At 54.9% G+C, this 17,484-nt stretch overlaps 1 protein-coding gene across 1 annotated transcript in view; it reads right to left on the reverse strand.

The window, feature by feature from the left end:
* Window positions 1-1,620: 1,620 nt before the first annotated feature.
* Window positions 1,621-17,484, reverse strand: part of RRAS2 (RAS related 2) — a 63,633-nt gene continuing 47,769 nt past the window's right edge. Inside the window, exons 3-6 of the mRNA XM_056554296.1 lie at window positions 16,444-16,546; window positions 11,568-11,676; window positions 6,435-6,553; window positions 1,621-2,445 (exon numbers count right to left, since the gene is read on the reverse strand). Coding sequence (XP_056410271.1) covers window positions 2,358-2,445; window positions 6,435-6,553; window positions 11,568-11,676; window positions 16,444-16,546 — 419 coding nt within the window. The 3' untranslated portion in view covers window positions 1,621-2,357. The remainder of the gene's footprint in view (window positions 2,446-6,434; window positions 6,554-11,567; window positions 11,677-16,443; window positions 16,547-17,484) is intronic.

Raw genomic sequence — 17,484 nt, forward strand, 5'->3', positions numbered from 1 at the left:
ATAAGGGAAACCTTAAATGATCAGGAACTTTCACAATCAGCTAGAGACATCTTATTGGATGCATGGGCCCCAGGAACCAGATCTGCCTGGAAAGTTTGGTCTCATTGGTGCGCACAACGGGATCTGGATCCCGTTCACTCATCTTTGAATGATATCCTAAATTTCCTCTCTTTTTCGTTCGATCAAGGTAAAGCTTATCGCACTATTAACGTATACCGTTCTGCTATCTCATCAAATCACATCCCTATTGATTCTATCCCTATTGGCAAACATCCTTTGGTTTGCAGACTTTTGAAAGGGATTCGCTTCAGAAGACCTCCTCAGCCCAAATATACTTCTACTTGGGATGTTAATCTAGCGTTATCCTTCTTGGATTCTTTAGGTCCTAATGACTCTCTATCCTTAAAACTTCTTTCCCTCAAACTTTCCATGTTTTTATGTTTAATCTCTTGTAAAAGAGTCTCTGATGTCAAGGCTCTTGATATTTCTCATACAACGTGTTACTTTTTCCATTTATAAACGTACAAAAACCAATTTACATTCAGTGTTCGATTCTTATTTTCCGCACAATGTGAATCTTTGTGTAGTTCTTGGTCTTCAATCTTATGAACGTAAAACACTTCCTTTACGTTCACATTCTTCTTCTCAATTTTTGATCTCTTATTGTCGACCCCATCTTCCCGTCTCTTCTGCCACTATTGCTAGATGGGTCCAACAAACTATGCACCTAGCAGGTGTGGACACCGCCATGTTTGGGGCTCATTCTACTAGAGGGGCTATGGCCACTAGAGTCATTCAATCCGGAGGGTCTCTGTCAGACCTTTTGAAAGCTGCTGATTGGTCTTCAGAATCTACTTCCAGGACCTTTTATTTCAGACCTTCTTCTCATATTTCGATGTCTGTATTTTAATGATATGATTTATAGTTTAGCTTTAAACATACATAATATGAGCCTCTGTCTTTCAATAAAATTGGAGATTTTCCTAGTCTTGATGACGGAAAATATGGATTTTATTAAAGACCGGAGGCGAATATTATCCCTCCCTAGTTACCTTTGCTTGTTGTTTCTTATTTATTTCAGCCTAGATGGAGGATTATTGATTCGCCTCGTGGTCAAGTCTTCGTTCCGATGTTCTCCTGTTTGGCCTCCAAGTTCCAGTTCTACTTTGGAAGTTGTTGGGTGTTTTTTCTTCTATAGTCGGTGTTCACGCACCTTCTCACCTGTACCCTATTCTGATTGGATGATATGGACTCTACCATACACCTGATGTTTGGTTACGCTAAAAAGTTTTCTTCACTGTTCTGTATGTTAACCCTTGCTGCTGTGGGCTAAATTAAAGAAAGAATAGCATAATAATATGAGCCTCCTGTCTTTAATAAAATCCATATTTTCCGTCATCAAGACTAGGAAAATCTCCAATTCCCAGCATGCCCGGACAGCCGTTGGCTGTCCGGGCATGCTGGGAGTTGTAGTTTTGCAACAGCCGGAGAGCCACGTATGAAAAGCCACCTCCATTAGGCAGCACTTTTGCTGGAGATTTACTATACATTAGAACCGCAATACCAGACACAACCTGCGGCCGGTGGCGGCGCTGTTTGGGTAAAAAAAAAAAAGCAGCATTTTAAACCAATAACCTTTATTATAATTAGAATTTGGCAACGGTTACGACGCTCACCGCCCGCGTATATAACGCCATATGTGCGCCCATCCCTCCGGGGTCAGAGTTCAGCTCAGGCACTTAGTTCTCCGGTCGGGCGCGGCGGGTGGCGAATGAGTCCTCAGTACTTGGCTTACAGATGGGGGGGGCTGCTACATTATCGCTAGAAAGGCGTAAATAATAAAGACGTGACGCAGATCACATGACCAGGAAACCGCCCCTGCCCCCCCCTCCCTATGCACAACGATTTTCTACGCCAATACTGACAGAGGTGAACGGAAAAATAACGACAACCGCCATCTTGAAAGGAAAGGACACTTCGAAACCGGATTCTTGGTGAATAAAAATCGGATGCTGAAACGCGACAGAATAATTCAATAAAAATAAAAAAAGGAGGTAAAATAATTATAAAGAAAAAAAAGAGTCGCCGCGCATCAACGTGGAATTTGCAGACGGACATCACGCGCTGCGTCCGGAGCCGCCGCTAAAATTGTACCGTAAAAGAAGGAAAGGTGGGTGGGGGTCGGTGAGTTTTCAGAGAGACCTGCTCGCTCCTGTGTGTGTGGGGGGGGGGGGGGGGGGGGGGGGGCTTCAAGGGACTTTCCTGCGTCCAGGGTCACATGGTCTAAGGCCATCCTGGTGACGTGAGATAAGACGCTGCTCAGACAGGACGCCGAGTGTCAGCTGCGCCAGCCGCCCCTAGAAGATGACGCAATGACAGCCATTCTTGTCCTTCTCCTTCCGCGTCGGCTCCGGGGAGGGGGGGCACTCCTGCTCCTGAAACTTCCTGCAGAAAAGAGAGAAGTTACTCCGAGAATGATGGGAGTGAGATCCACCGACCTTCACCCCCATCATCCTCCCCACACTTACCTCACCCCGCACCTACCTCCCCACTCGTCTCCTCCCCGCACCTACCTCCCCACTCGTCTCCTCCCCGCACCTACCTCCCCACTCGTCTCCTCCCCGCACCTACCTCCCCACACTTACCTCACCCCGCACCTACCTCCCCACTCGTCTCCTCCCCGCACCTACCTCCCCACTCGTCTCCTCCCCGCACCTACCTCCCCACTCGTCTCCTCCCCGCACCTACCTCCCCACTCGTCTCCTCCCCGCACCTACCTCCCCACTCGTCTCCTCCCCGCACCTACCTCCCCACTCGTCTCCTCCCCGCACCTACCTCCCCACTCGTCTCCTCCCCGCACCTACCTCCCCACTCGTCTCCTCCCCGCACCTACCTCCCCACTCGTCTCCTCCCCGCACCTACCTCCCCACTCGTCTCCTCCCCGCACCTACCTCCCCACTCGTCTCCTCCCCGCACCTACCTCCCCACACTTACCTCACCCCCGCACCTACCTCCCCACTCGTCTCCTCCCCGCACCTACCTCCCCACTCGTCTCCTCCCCGCACCTACCTCCCCACTCGTCTCCTCCCCGCACCTACCTCCCCACTCGTCTCCTCCCCGCACCTACCTCCCCACACTTACCTCACCCCGCACCTACCTCCCACTCGTCTCCTCCCCGCACCTACCTCCCCACTCGTCTCCTCCCCGCACCTACCTCCCCACACTTACCTCACCCCGCACCTACCTCCCCACTCGTCTCCTCCCCGCACCTACCTCCCCACTCGTCTCCTCCCCGCACCTACCTCCCCACTCGTCTCCTCCACGCACCTACCTCCCCACTCGTCTCCTCCCCGCACCTACCTCCCCACTCGTCTCCTCCCCGCACCTACCTCTCCACTCGTCTCCTCCCCGCACCTACCTCTCCACTCGTCTCCTCCCCGCACCTACCTCTCCACTCGTCTCCTCCCCGCACCTACCTCTCCACTCGTCTCCTCCCCGCACCTACCTCCCCACTCGTCTCCTCCCCGCACCTACCTCCCCACTCGTCTCCTCCCCGCACCTACCTCCCCACACTTACCTCACCCCCGCACCTACCTCCCCACTCGTCTCCTCCCCGCACCTACCTCCCCACTCGTCTCCTCACCCCGCACCTACCTCCCCACACTTACCTCACCCCGCACCTACCTCCCCACACTTACCTCACCCCGCACCTACCTCCCCACACTTACCTCACCCCGCACCTACCTCCCCACACTTACCTCACACCGCACCTACCTCCCCACTCTTCTCCTCCCCGCACCTACCTCCCCACTCGTCTCCTCCCCGCACCTACCTCTCCTCCCCGCACCTACCTCTCCACTCGTCTCCTCCCCGCACCTACCTCTCCACTCGTCTCCTCCCCGCACCTACCTCTCCACTCGTCTCCTCCCCGCACCTACCTCTCCACTCGTCTCCTCCCCGCACCTACCTCTCCACTCGTCTCCTCCCCGCACCTACCTCTCCACTCGTCTCCTCCCCGCACCTACCTCCCCACTCGTCTCCTCCCCGCACCTACCTCCCCACTCGTCTCCTCACCCCGCACCTACCTCCCCACACTTACCTCACCCCGCACCTACCTCCCCACTCGTCTCCTCCCCGCACCTACCTTCCCACTCGTCTCCTCCCCGCACCTACCTCCCCACTCGTCTCCTCCACGCACCTACCTCCCCACTCGTCTCCTCCCCGCACCTACCTCCCCACTCGTCTCCTCCCCGCACCTACCTCTCCACTCGTCTCCTCCCCGCACCTACCTCCCCACTCGTCTCCTCCCCGCACCTACCTCCCCACTCGTCTCCTCCCCGCACCTACCTCCCCACTCGTCTCCTCCCCGCACCTACCTCCCCACACCTACCTCCCCACACTTACCTCACCCCGCACCTACCTCACCACTCGTCTCCTCCCCGCACCTACCTACCAACTCGTCTCCTCCCCGCACCTACCTCCCCACTCGTCTCCTCCCCGCACCTACCACCCCACTCGTCTCCTCCCCGCACCTACCTCCCCACTCGTCTCCTCCCCGCACCTTCCTCCCCGCACCTACCTCCCCACTCGTCTCCTCCCCGCACCTACCTCCCCACTCGTCTCCTCCCCGCACCTACCTCCCCACTCGTCTCCTCCCCGCACCTACCTCCCCACTCGTCTCCTCCCCCCGCACCTACCTCCCCACACGTCTCCTCACCCCGCACCTACCTCCCCACACTTACCTCACCCCGCACCTACCTCCCCACACTTACCTCACCCCGCACCTACCTCCCCACTCGTCTCCTCCCCGCACCTACCTCCCCACTCGTCTCCTCCCCGCACCTTCCTCCCCGCACCTACCTCCCCACTCGTCTCCTCCCCGCACCTACCTCCCCACTCGTCTCCTCCCCGCACCTACCTCCCCACTCGTCTCCTCCCCGCACCTACCTCCCCACTCGTCTCCTCCCCGCACCTACCTCCCCACTCGTCTCCTCCCCCCGCACCTACCTCCCCACACGTCTCCTCACCCCGCACCTACCTCCCCACACTTACCTCACCCCGCACCTACCTCCCCACACTTACCTCACCCCGCACCTACCTCCCCACTCGTCTCCTCCCCGCACCTACCTCCCCACTCGTCTCCTCCCCGCACCTACCTCCCCACTCGTCTCCTCCCCGCACCTACCTCTCCACTCGTCTCCTCCCCGCACCTACCTCTCCACTCGTCTCCTCCCCGCACCTACCTCTCCACTCGTCTCCTCCCCGCACCTACCTCTCCACTCGTCTCCTCCCCGCACCTACCTCTCCACTCGTCTCCTCCCCGCACCTACCTCTCCACTCGTCTCCTCCCCGCACCTACCTCTCCACTCGTCTCCTCCCCGCACCTACCTCTCCACTCGTCTCCTCCCCGCACCTACCTCTCCACTCGTCTCCTCCCCGCACCTACCTCTCCACTCGTCTCCTCCCCGCACCTACCTCTCCAGTCGTCTCCTCCCCGCACCTACCTCTCCACTCGTCTCCTCCCCGCACCTACCTCTCCACTCGTCTCCTCCCCGCACCTACCTCTCCACTCGTCTCCTCCCCGCACCTACCTCTCCACTCGTCTCCTCCCCGCACCTACCTCTCCACTCGTCTCCTCCCCGCACCTACCTCTCCACTCGTCTCCTCCCCGCACCTACCTCTCCACTCGTCTCCTCCCCGCACCTACCTCACCACTCGTCTCCTCTCTGTACTCTCCTCACCACTCGTCTCCTCTCTGTACTCTCCTCACCACTCGTCTCCTCTCTGCACTCTCCTCCCCACTCGTCTCCTCTCTGCACTCTCCTCACCACTCGTCTCCTCTCTGCACTCTCCTCACCACTCGTCACCTCTCTGCACTCTCCTCACCACTCGTCTCCTCTCTGCACTCTCCTCACCACTCGTCTCCTCTCTGCACTCTCCTCACCACTCGTCTCCTCTCTGCACTCTCCTCACCACTCGTCTCCTCCCCGCACTCTCCACTCGTCTCCTCCCCGCACTCTCCACTCGTCTCCTCCCCGCACTCTCCACTCGTCTCCTCCCCGCACTCTCCACTCGTCTCCTCCCCGCACTCTCCACTCGTCTCCTCCCCCCACTCTCCACTCGTCTCCTCCCCGCACTCTCCTCTCCACTCGTCTCCTCCCCGCACTCTCCACTCGTCTCCTCCCCGCACTCTCCACTCGTCTCCTCCCCGCACTCTCCACTCGTCTCCTCCCCGCACTCTCCACTCGTCTCCTCCCCGCACTCTCCACTCGTCTCCTCCCCGCACTCTCCACTCGTCTCCTCCCCGCACTCTCCACTCGTCTCCTCCCCGCACTCTCCACTCGTCTCCTCCCCGCACTCTCCACTCGTCTCCTCCCCGCACTCTCCACTCGTCTCCTCCCCGCACTCTCCACTCGTCTCCTCTCTGCACTCACCTCACCACTCGCACCAGTTCATGAAAAGCTTGATCGACGTTCATTCGGATTTTCGCAGACGCCTCCATATACGTCACTTTCAGCTGCCGCGCCAATTGGTGCCCCTCCTCCTGAGTTACCTGCAAAAAAGTCAGAACAACGTGACTGCGCCCCCAGAGCAGACCAATGACCCCAATATTATTCATACAAACATAGAGAGGGTTATGGGGGCCCCGGTCTACACACAGAGAAGGGTTATGGGGGCCCAGTCTACACACAGAGAAGGGTTATGGGGGCCCCGGTCTACACACAGAGAAGGGTTATGGGGGCCCCGGTCTACACACAGAGAAGGGTTATGGGGGCCCCGGTCTACACACAGAGAAGGGTTATGGGGGCCCCGGTCTACACACAGAGAAGGGTTATGGGGGCCCCGGTCTACACACAGAGAAGGGTTATGGGGGCCCCGGTCTACACACAGAGAAGGGTTATGGGGGCCCCGGTCTACCCACAGGGAAGGGTTATGGGGGCCCCGGTCTACACACAGGGAAGGGTTATGGGGGCCCCGGTCTACCCACAGAGAGGGTTATGGGGGCCCAGTCTACACACAGAGAAGGGTTATGGGGGCCCCGGTCTACACACAGAGAAGGGTTATGGGGGCCCCGGTCTACACACAGAGAAGGGTTATGGGGGCCCCGGTCTACACACAGAGAAGGGTTATGGGGGCCCCGGTCTACACACAGAGAAGGGTTATGGGGGCCCCGGTCTACACACAGAGAAGGGTTATGGGGGCCCCGGTCTACACACAGAGAAGGGTTATGGGGGCCCCGGTCTACACACAGAGAAGGGTTATGGGGGCCCCGGTCTACACACAGAGAAGGGTTATGGGGGCCCCGGTCTACACACAGGGAAGGGTTATGGGGGCCCCGGTCTACACACAGGGAAGGGTTATGGGGGCCCCGGTCTACCCACAGAGAGGGTTATGGGGGCCCCGGTCTACCCACAGAGAGGGTTATGGGGGCCCCGGTCTACCCACAGAGAGGGTTATGGGGGCCCCGGTCTACACACAGAGAAGGGTTATGGGGGCCCCGGTCTACACACAGAGAAGGGTTATGGGGGCCCCGGTCTACACACAGAGAAGGGTTATGGGGGCCCCGGTCTACACACAGAGAAGGGTTATGGGGGCCCCGGTCTACACACAGAGAAGGGTTATGGGGGCCCCGGTCTACACACAGAGAAGGGTTATGGGGGCCCGGTCTACACACAGAGAAGGGTTATGGGGGCCCCGGTCTACACATAGAGAAGGGTTATGGGGGCCCCGGTCTACACACAGAAGGTTATGGGGCCCCAGTCTACACACAGAAGGTTATGGGGCCCCGGCCTACACACAGAAGGTTATGGGGGCCCCCGGTCTACACACAGAGGGTTATGGGGGCCCCGGTCTACACACAGAAGGGTTATGGGGGCCCCGGTCTACACACAGAAGGGTTATGGGGGCCCCGGTCTACACACAGAAGGTTATGGGGCCCCGGTCTACACACAGAAGGTTATGGGGCCCCAGTCTACACACAGAATGTTATAGGGCCCCAGTCTACACACAGAAGGTTATGGGGCCCCAGTCTACACACAGAAGGTTATGGGGCCCCAGTCTACACACAGAATGTTATGGGGCCCCAGTCTACACACAGAGGGTTATGGGGCCCCAGTCTACACACAGAGAATGTTATGGGGCCCCAGTCTACACACAGAAGGTTATGGGGGCCCCTCAGGCTGTTGTTGTAGGATAGACATCTGTATGTAATAAAGCAGCCGCACGTCCACCATTTGTATTTTGATCTATTTGCTTCTCAACATAAATTCAAACACTAACAGGTTATTATACATTTTGCCACTCGTCACCTCTTATTTATACTGAGAAGCGATAGATCCGAATACTAATACTGCCCTCTGCTGGTGAAGAGTGAACATTACATGGCAGATAACAGAGAACAATACAAGAGAAATGACGGAAATTATCTTCTCCATACAGATGACTGGTGAAAATGGCCCCAGTGATCCGACCGCCAACACCGGGTCACATGACCCTGCCCGCTATCACCTGGTCACATGACCCTGCCCGCTATCACCTGGTCACATGACCCTGCCCGCTATCACCTGGTCACATGACCCTGCCCGCTATCACCTGGTCACATGACCCTGCCCGCTATCACCTGGTCACATGACCCTGCCCGCTATCACCTGGTCACATGACCCTGCCCGCTATCACCTGGTCACATGACCCTGCCCGCTATCACCTGGTCACATGACCCTGCCCGCTATCACCTGGTCACATGACCCTGCCCGCTATCACCTGGTCACATGACCCTGCCCGCTATCACCTGGTCACATGACCCTGCCCGCTATCACCTGGTCACATGACCCTGCCCGCTATCACCTGGTCACATGACCCTGCCCGCTATCACCTGGTCACATGACCCTGCCCGCTATCACCTGGTCACATGACCCTGCCCGCTATCACCTGGTCACAAGACCCTGCCCGCTATCACCTGGTCACAAGACCCTGCCCGCTATCACCTGGTCACAAGACCCTGCCCGCTATCACCTGGTCACATGACCCTGCCCGCTATCACCTGGTCACAAGACCCTGCCCGCTATCACCTGGTCACAAGACCCTGCCCGCTATCACCTGGTCACAAGACCCTGCCCGCTATCACCTGGTCACATGAACCTGCCCGCTATCACCTGGTCACATGACCCTGCCCGCTATCACCTGGTCACAAGACCCTGCCCGCTATCACCTGGTCACAAGACCCTGCCCGCTATCACCTGGTCACAAGACCCTGCCCGCTATCACCTGGTCACAAGACCCTGCCCGCTATCACCTGGTCACAAGACCCTGCCCGCTATCACCAGGTCACAAGACCCTGCCCGCTATCACCTGGTCACAAGACCCTGCCCGCTATCACCTGGTCACATGACCCTGCCCGCTATCACCTGGTCACAAGACCCTGCCCGCTATCACCTGGTCACATGACCCTGCCCGCTATCACCTGGTCACATGACCCTGCCCGCTATCACCTGGTCACATGACCCTGCCCGCTATCACCTGGTCACATGACCCTGCCCGCTATCACCTGGTCACATGACCCTGCCCGCTATCACCTGGTCACATGACCCTGCCCGCTATCACCTGGTCACAAGACCCTGCCCGCTATCACCTGGTCACATGACCCTGCCCGCTATCACCTGGTCACAAGACCCTGCCCGCTATCACCTGGTCACAAGACCCTGCCCGCTATCACCTGGTCACATGACCCTGCCCGCTATCACCTGGTCACATGACCCTGCCCGCTATCACCTGGTCACATGAACCTGCCCGCTATCACCTGGTCACATGACCCTGCCCGCTATCACCTGGTCACATGAACCTGCCCGCTATCACCTGGTCACATGACCCTGCCCGCTATCACCTGGTCACAAGACCCTGCCCGCTATCACCTGGTCACAAGACCCTGCCCGCTATCACCAGGTCACAAGACCCTGCCCGCTATCACCTGGTCACAAGACCCTGCCCGCTATCACCAGGTCACATGACCCTGCCCGCTATCACCTGGTCACATGACCCTGCCCGCTATCACCTGGTCACAAGACCCTGCCCGCTATCACCTGGTCACAAGACCCTGCCCGCTATCACCTGGTCACATGACCCTGCCCGCTGTCACCTGGTCACAAGACCCTGCCCGCTATCACCTGGTCACATGAACCTGCCCGCTATCACCTGGTCACATGACCCTGCCCGCTATCACCTGGTCACATGACCCTGCCCGCTATCACCTGGTCACATGACCCTGCCCGCTATCACCTGGTCACATGACCCTGCCCGCTATCACCTGGTCACATGACCCTGCCCGCTATCACCAGGTCACATGACCCTGCCCGCTATCACCTGGTCACATGACCCTGCCCGCTATCACCAGGTCACATGACCCTGCCCGCTATCACCAGGTCACATGACCCTGCCCGCTATCACCAGGCCACATGACCCTGCCCGCTATCACCTGGTCACATGACCCTGCCCGCTACCACCTGGTCACATGACCCTGCCCGCTACCACCTGGTCACATGACCCTGCCCGCTATCACCAGGTCACATGACCCTGCCCGCTATCACCAGGTCACATGACCCTGCCCGCTATCACCAGGTCACATGACCCTGCCCGCTATCACCTGGTCACATGACCCTGCCCGCTATCACCTGGTCACATGACCCTGCCCGCTATCACCTGGTCACATGACCCTGCCCGCTATCACCTGGTCACATGACCCTGCCCGCTATCACCTGGTCACATGACCCTGCCCGCTATCACCTGGTCACATGACCCTGCCCGCTATCACCTGGTCACATGACCCTGCCCGCTATCACCTGGTCACATGACCCTGCCCGCTATCACCTGGTCACATGACCCTGCCCGCTATCACCTGGTCACATGACCCTGCCCGCTATCACCTGGTCACATGACCCTGCCCGCTATCACCTGGTCACATGACCCTGCCCGCTATCACCTGGTCACAAGACCCTGCCCGCTATCACCTGGTCACAAGACCCTGCCCGCTATCACCTGGTCACATGACCCTGCCCGCTATCACCTGGTCACATGACCCTGCCCGCTATCACCTGGTCACAAGACCCTGCCCGCTATCACCTGGTCACAAGACCCTGCCCGCTATCACCTGGTCACAAGACCCTGCCCGCTATCACCTGGTCACATGACCCTGCCCGCTATCACCAGGTCACATGACCCTGCCCGCTATCACCAGGCCACATGACCCTGCCCGCTATCACCTGGTCACATGACCCTGCCCGCTACCACCTGGTCACATGACCCTGCCCGCTACCACCTGGTCACATGACCCTGCCCGCTATCACCAGGTCACATGACCCTGCCCGCTATCACCAGGTCACATGACCCTGCCCGCTATCACCAGGTCACATGACCCTGCCCGCTATCACCTGGTCACATGACCCTGCCCGCTATCACCTGGTCACATGACCCTGCCCGCTATCACCTGGTCACATGACCCTGCCCGCTATCACCTGGTCACATGACCCTGCCCGCTATCACCTGGTCACAAGACTGAGCGGCAGGACCAGTGTTACCTGTCTCTGATGCTCCAGATCTGCCTTATTTCCAACCAGGATCATCGGAAATTCATCCCGATCTTTTACTCTGAGGATTTGTCTCTGGAATTTATAGATTTCTTCAAAGCTGCAAAATCATCAAAAAGACAGTAAAGAAAACAAACTATGACATCACTGATATAATATAATGACATGTGATCACAGCCCCGCCCCCTGTATGACATCACTGATATAATATAATAGTAATATAATGACATGTGATCACAGCCCCGCCCCCTGTATGACATCACTGATATAATATAATAGTAATATAATGACATGTGATCACAGCCCCGCCCCCTGTATGACATCACATATATAATATAATAGTAATATAATGACATGTGATCACAGCCCCGCCCCCTGTATGACATCACTGATACAATATAATAGTAATATAATGACATGTGATCACAGCCCCGCCCCCTGTATGACATCACTGATATAATATAATAGTAATATAATGACATGTGATCACAGCCCCGCCCCCAGTATGACATCACTAATATAATATAATAGTAATATAGTGACATGTGATCACAGCTCCGCCCCCTGTATGACATCACTGATATAATATAATAGTAATATAATGACATGTGATCACAGCCCTGCCCCCTGTATGACATCACTGATATAATATAATAGTAATATAATGACATGTGATCACAGCCCCGCCCCCTGTATGACATCACTGATATAATATAATGACATGTGGTCACAGCCCCGCCCCCTGTATAACATCACTGATATAATATAATGACATGTGGTCACAGCCCCGCCCCCTGTATGACATCACTGATATAATATGATGACATGTGATCACAGCCCCGCCCCCTGTATGACATCACTGATATAATATAATAGTAATATACTGACATGTGATCACAGCCCCGCCTCCTGTATGACATCACTGATATAATATAATAGTAATATAATGACATGTGATCACAGCCCCGCCCCCTGTATGACATCACTGATATAATATAATAGTAATATAATGACATGTGATCACAGCCCCGCCCCCTGTATGACATCACTGCTATAATATAATAGTAATATAATGACATGTGATCACAGCCCCGCCCCCTGTATATAATAGAATGACATGTGATCACAGCCCCGCCCCCTGTATATAATAGAATGACATGTGATCACAGCCCCGCCCCCTCTATATAATATACTGACGTGATCACAGCCCTGCCCCCTGTATATAATAGAATGACATGTGATCACAGCCCCGCCCCCTGTATATAATAGAATGACATGTGATCACAGCCCCGCCCCCTGTATATAATAGAATGACATGTGATCACAGCCCCGCCCCCTGGATATAATAGAATGACATGTGATCACAGCCCCGCCCCTGGATATAATAGAATGACATGTGATCACAGCCCCGCCCCCGGCATATAATATACTGACGTGATCACAGCCCCGCCCCCTGGATATAATAGAATGACATGTGATCACAGCCCCGCCCCCTGGATATAATAGAATGACATGTGATCACAGCCCCGCCCCCTGGATATAATAGAATGACATGTGATCACAGCCCCGCCCCCTGGATATAATAGAATGACATGTGATCACAGCCCCGCCCCCTGGATATAATAGAATGACATGTGATCACAGCCCCGCCCCCTGGATATAATAGAATGACATGTGATCACAGCCCCGCCCCCTGGATATAATAGAATGACATGTGATCACAGCCCCGCCCCCTGGATATAACAGAATGACATGTGATCACAGCCCCGCCCCCTGGATATAACAGAATGACATGTGATCACAGCCCCGCCCCCTGGATATAACAGAATGACATGTGATCACAGCCCCGCCCCCTGGATATAACAGAATGACATGTGATCACAGCCCCGCCCCCTGGATATAACAGAATGACATGTGATCACAGCCCCGCCCCCTGGATATAACAGAATGACATGTGATCACAGCCCCGCCCCCTGGATATAACAGAATGACATGTGATCACAGCCCCGCCCCCTGGATATAATAGAATGACATGTGATCACAGCCCCGCCCCCTGGATATAATAGAATGACATGTGATCACAGCCCTGCCCCCTGGATATAATAGAATGACATGTGATCACAGCCCCGCCCCCTGGATATAACAGAATGACATGTGATCACAGCCCCGCCCCCTGGATATAACAGAATGACATGTGATCACAGCCCCGCCCCCTGGATATAACAGAATGACATGTGATCACAGCCCCGCCCCCTGTATATAACAGAATGACATGTGATCACAGCCCCGCCCCCTGTATATAACAGAATGACATGTGATCACAGCCCCGCCCCCTGTATATAACAGAATGACATGTGATCACAGCCCCGCCCCCTGTATATAATAGAATGACATGTGATCACAGCCCCGCCCCCTGTATATAACAGAATGACATGTGATCACAGCCCCGCCCCCTGTATATAACAGAATGACATGTGATCACAGCCCCGCCCCCTGGATATAATAGAATGACATGTGATCACAGCCCCGCCCCCTGGATATAATAGAATGACATGTGATCACAGCCCCGCCCCCTGGATATAATAGAATGACATGTGATCACAGCCCCGCCCCCTGTATATAATAGAATGACATGTGATCACAGCCCCGCCCCCTGTATATAACAGAATGACATGTGATCACAGCCCCGTCCCCTGTATATAACAGAATGACATGTGATCACAGCCCCGCCCCCTGAATATAACAGAATGACATGTGATCACAGCCCCGCCCCCTGGATATAACAGAATGACATGTGATCACAGCCCCGCCCCCTGGATATAACAGAATGACATGTGATCACAGCCCCGCCCCCTGGATATAACAGAATGACATGTGATCACAGCCCCGCCCCCTGGATATAACAGAATGACATGTGATCACAGCCCCGCCCCCTGTATATAACAGAATGACATGTGATCACAGCCCCGCCCCCTGTATATAACAGAATGACATGTGATCACAGCCCCGCCCCCTGTATATAATAGAATGACATGTGATCACAGCCCCGCCCCCTGTATATAACAGAATGACATGTGATCACAGCCCCGCCCACTGTATATAATAGAATGACGTGATCACAGCCCCGCCCTCTGGATATAATAGAATGACATGTGATCACAGCCCCGCCCCCTGGATATAACAGAATGACATGTGATCACAGCCCCGCCCCCTGGATATAACAGAATGACATGTGATCACAGCCCCGCCCCCTGTATATAACAGAATGACATGTGATCACAGCCCCGCCCCCTGTATATAACAGAATGACATGTGATCACAGCCCCGCCCCCTGTATACAACAGAATGACATGTGATCACAGCCCCGCCCCCTGTATATAATAGAATGACATGTGATCACAGCCCCGCCCCCTGTATATAATACAATGCCATGTGATCACAGCCCCGCCCCCTGTATATAACAGAATGACATGTGATCACAGCCCCGCCCCCTGTATATAACAGAATGCCATGTGATCACAGCCCCGCCCCCTGGATATAACAGAATGACATGTGATCACAGCCCCGCCCCCTGTATATAACAGAATGACATGTGATCACAGCCCCGCCCCCTGTATATAACAGAATGACATGTGATCACAGCCCCGCCCCCTGTATATAATAGAATGACATGTGATCACAGCCCCGCCCCCTGTATATAACAGAATGCCATGTGATCACAGCCCCGCCCCCTGTATATAACAGAATGACAAGTGATCACAGCCCCGCCCCCTGTATATAACAGAATGCCATGTGATCACAGCCCCGCCCTCTGGATATAATAGAATGACATGTGATCACAGCCCCGCCCCCTGTATATAACAGAATGCCATGTGATCACAGCCCCGCCCCCTGTATATAATAGAATGACATGTGATCACAGCCCCGCCCCCTGTATATAACAGAATGACATGTGATCACAGCCCCGCCCCCTGTATATAACAGAATGACATGTGATCACAGCCCCGCCCCCTGTATATAACAGAATGACATGTGATCACAGCTCCGCCCCCTGGATATAACAGAATGACATGTGATCACAGCCCCGCCCCCTGTATATAACAGAATGACATGTGATCACAGCCCCGCCCCCTGTATATAATAGAATGACATGTGATCACAGCCCCGCCCCCTGTATATAATAGAATGACATGTGATCACAGCCCCGCCCCCTGTATATAACAGAATGACATGTGATCACAGCCCCGCCCCCTGTATATAATAGAATGACATGTGATCACAGCCCCGCCCCCTGTATATAACAGAATGCCATGTGATCACAGCCCCGCCCCCTGTATATAACAGAATGACAAGTGATCACAGCCCCGCCCCCTGTATATAACAGAATGCCATGTGATCACAGCCCCGCCCTCTGGATATAATAGAATGACATGTGATCACAGCCCCGCCCCCTGTATATAACAGAATGCCATGTGATCACAGCCCCGCCCCCTGTATATAATAGAATGACATGTGATCACAGCCCCGCCCCCTGTATATAACAGAATGACATGTGATCACAGCCCCGCCCCCTGTATATAACAGAATGACATGTGATCACAGCCCCGCCCCCTGTATATAACAGAATGACATGTGATCACAGCTCCGCCCCCTGGATATAACAGAATGACATGTGATCACAGCCCCGCCCCCTGTATATAACAGAATGACATGTGATCACAGCCCCGCCCCCTGTATATAATAGAATGACATGTGATCACAGCCCCGCCCCCTGTATATAATAGAATGACATGTGATCACAGCCCCGCCCCCTGTATATAACAGAATGACATGTGATCACAGCCCCGCCCCCTGTATATAACAGTACCTCCCCCGGTCGGTGACAGAGAACACCAGCAGGAATCCTTCTCCCGTCCTCATATATTGTTCTCTCATGGCTCCGAACTCCTCCTGCCCCGCGGTGTCCAGGACTGGAAGACACAGAACGCAACGTTACTCCAGGTGTAGGAGACGGCGCCCCCTGCAGTACAGACTGGGTGATCACATATAGAGGAGGTTTCGTATTCAGCTTCATTTAATCATTTTTCTGCTTTTCTTCATATAAATTGATCCTGTTATTTCATAGATATTGGCCCAGAATGACCATTGTAAACCCGACCGGTTTGGTCTGGTTGAGCGAAAGAATTTGGTGCATTGCTTCACAAATTTTATCTGCGCCAGAAATTGCACCAAAAAAAATGGAAAAATCCGACCAACTCTCCATTAGAAAAAAAAAAACATCAACTAATAACGGAGCAACGCGTCCCCAGAAGAGTCGTAAGGGAAAAGGGGCAAAACGTAAGGGAAAGGGGCAAAACATACGGGAAAAGGGGCAAAACGTACGGGAAAAGGGGCAAAACGTACGGGAAAAGGGGCAAAACGTACGGGAAAAGGGGCAAAACGTACGGGAAAAGGGGCAAAACGTACGGGAAAAGGGGCAAAACGTACAGGAAAAGGGCAAAACGTAAGGGAAAGGGGCAAAACGTAAGGCAAAGGGGCAAAACGTACGGGAAAAGGGGCAAATGTACGGGAAAAGGGGCAAAACGTACGGGAAAAGGGGCAAAACGTACGGGGAAAGGGGCAAAACGTACGGGGAAAGGGGCAAAACGTACGGGGAAAGGGGCAAAACGTACGGGGAAAGGGGCAAAACGTACGGGAAAAGGGCCAAAACGTACGGGAAAAGGGCCAAAACCTACGGGGAAAGGGGCAAAACGTACGGGAAAAGGGGCAAAACGTACGGGAAAAGGGGCAAAACGTACGGGAAAAGGGGCAAAACGTACGGGAAAAGGGGCAAAACGTACGGGAAAAGGGGCAAAACGTACGGGAAAAGGGACACAGCGTACGGGAAAAGGGGCAAAGCGTATGGGAA

The sequence above is a fragment of the Hyla sarda genome, unplaced genomic scaffold, assembly GCF_029499605.1.
Source record: "Hyla sarda isolate aHylSar1 unplaced genomic scaffold, aHylSar1.hap1 scaffold_66, whole genome shotgun sequence".
Lineage (NCBI taxonomy): Eukaryota > Metazoa > Chordata > Amphibia > Anura > Hylidae > Hyla > Hyla sarda.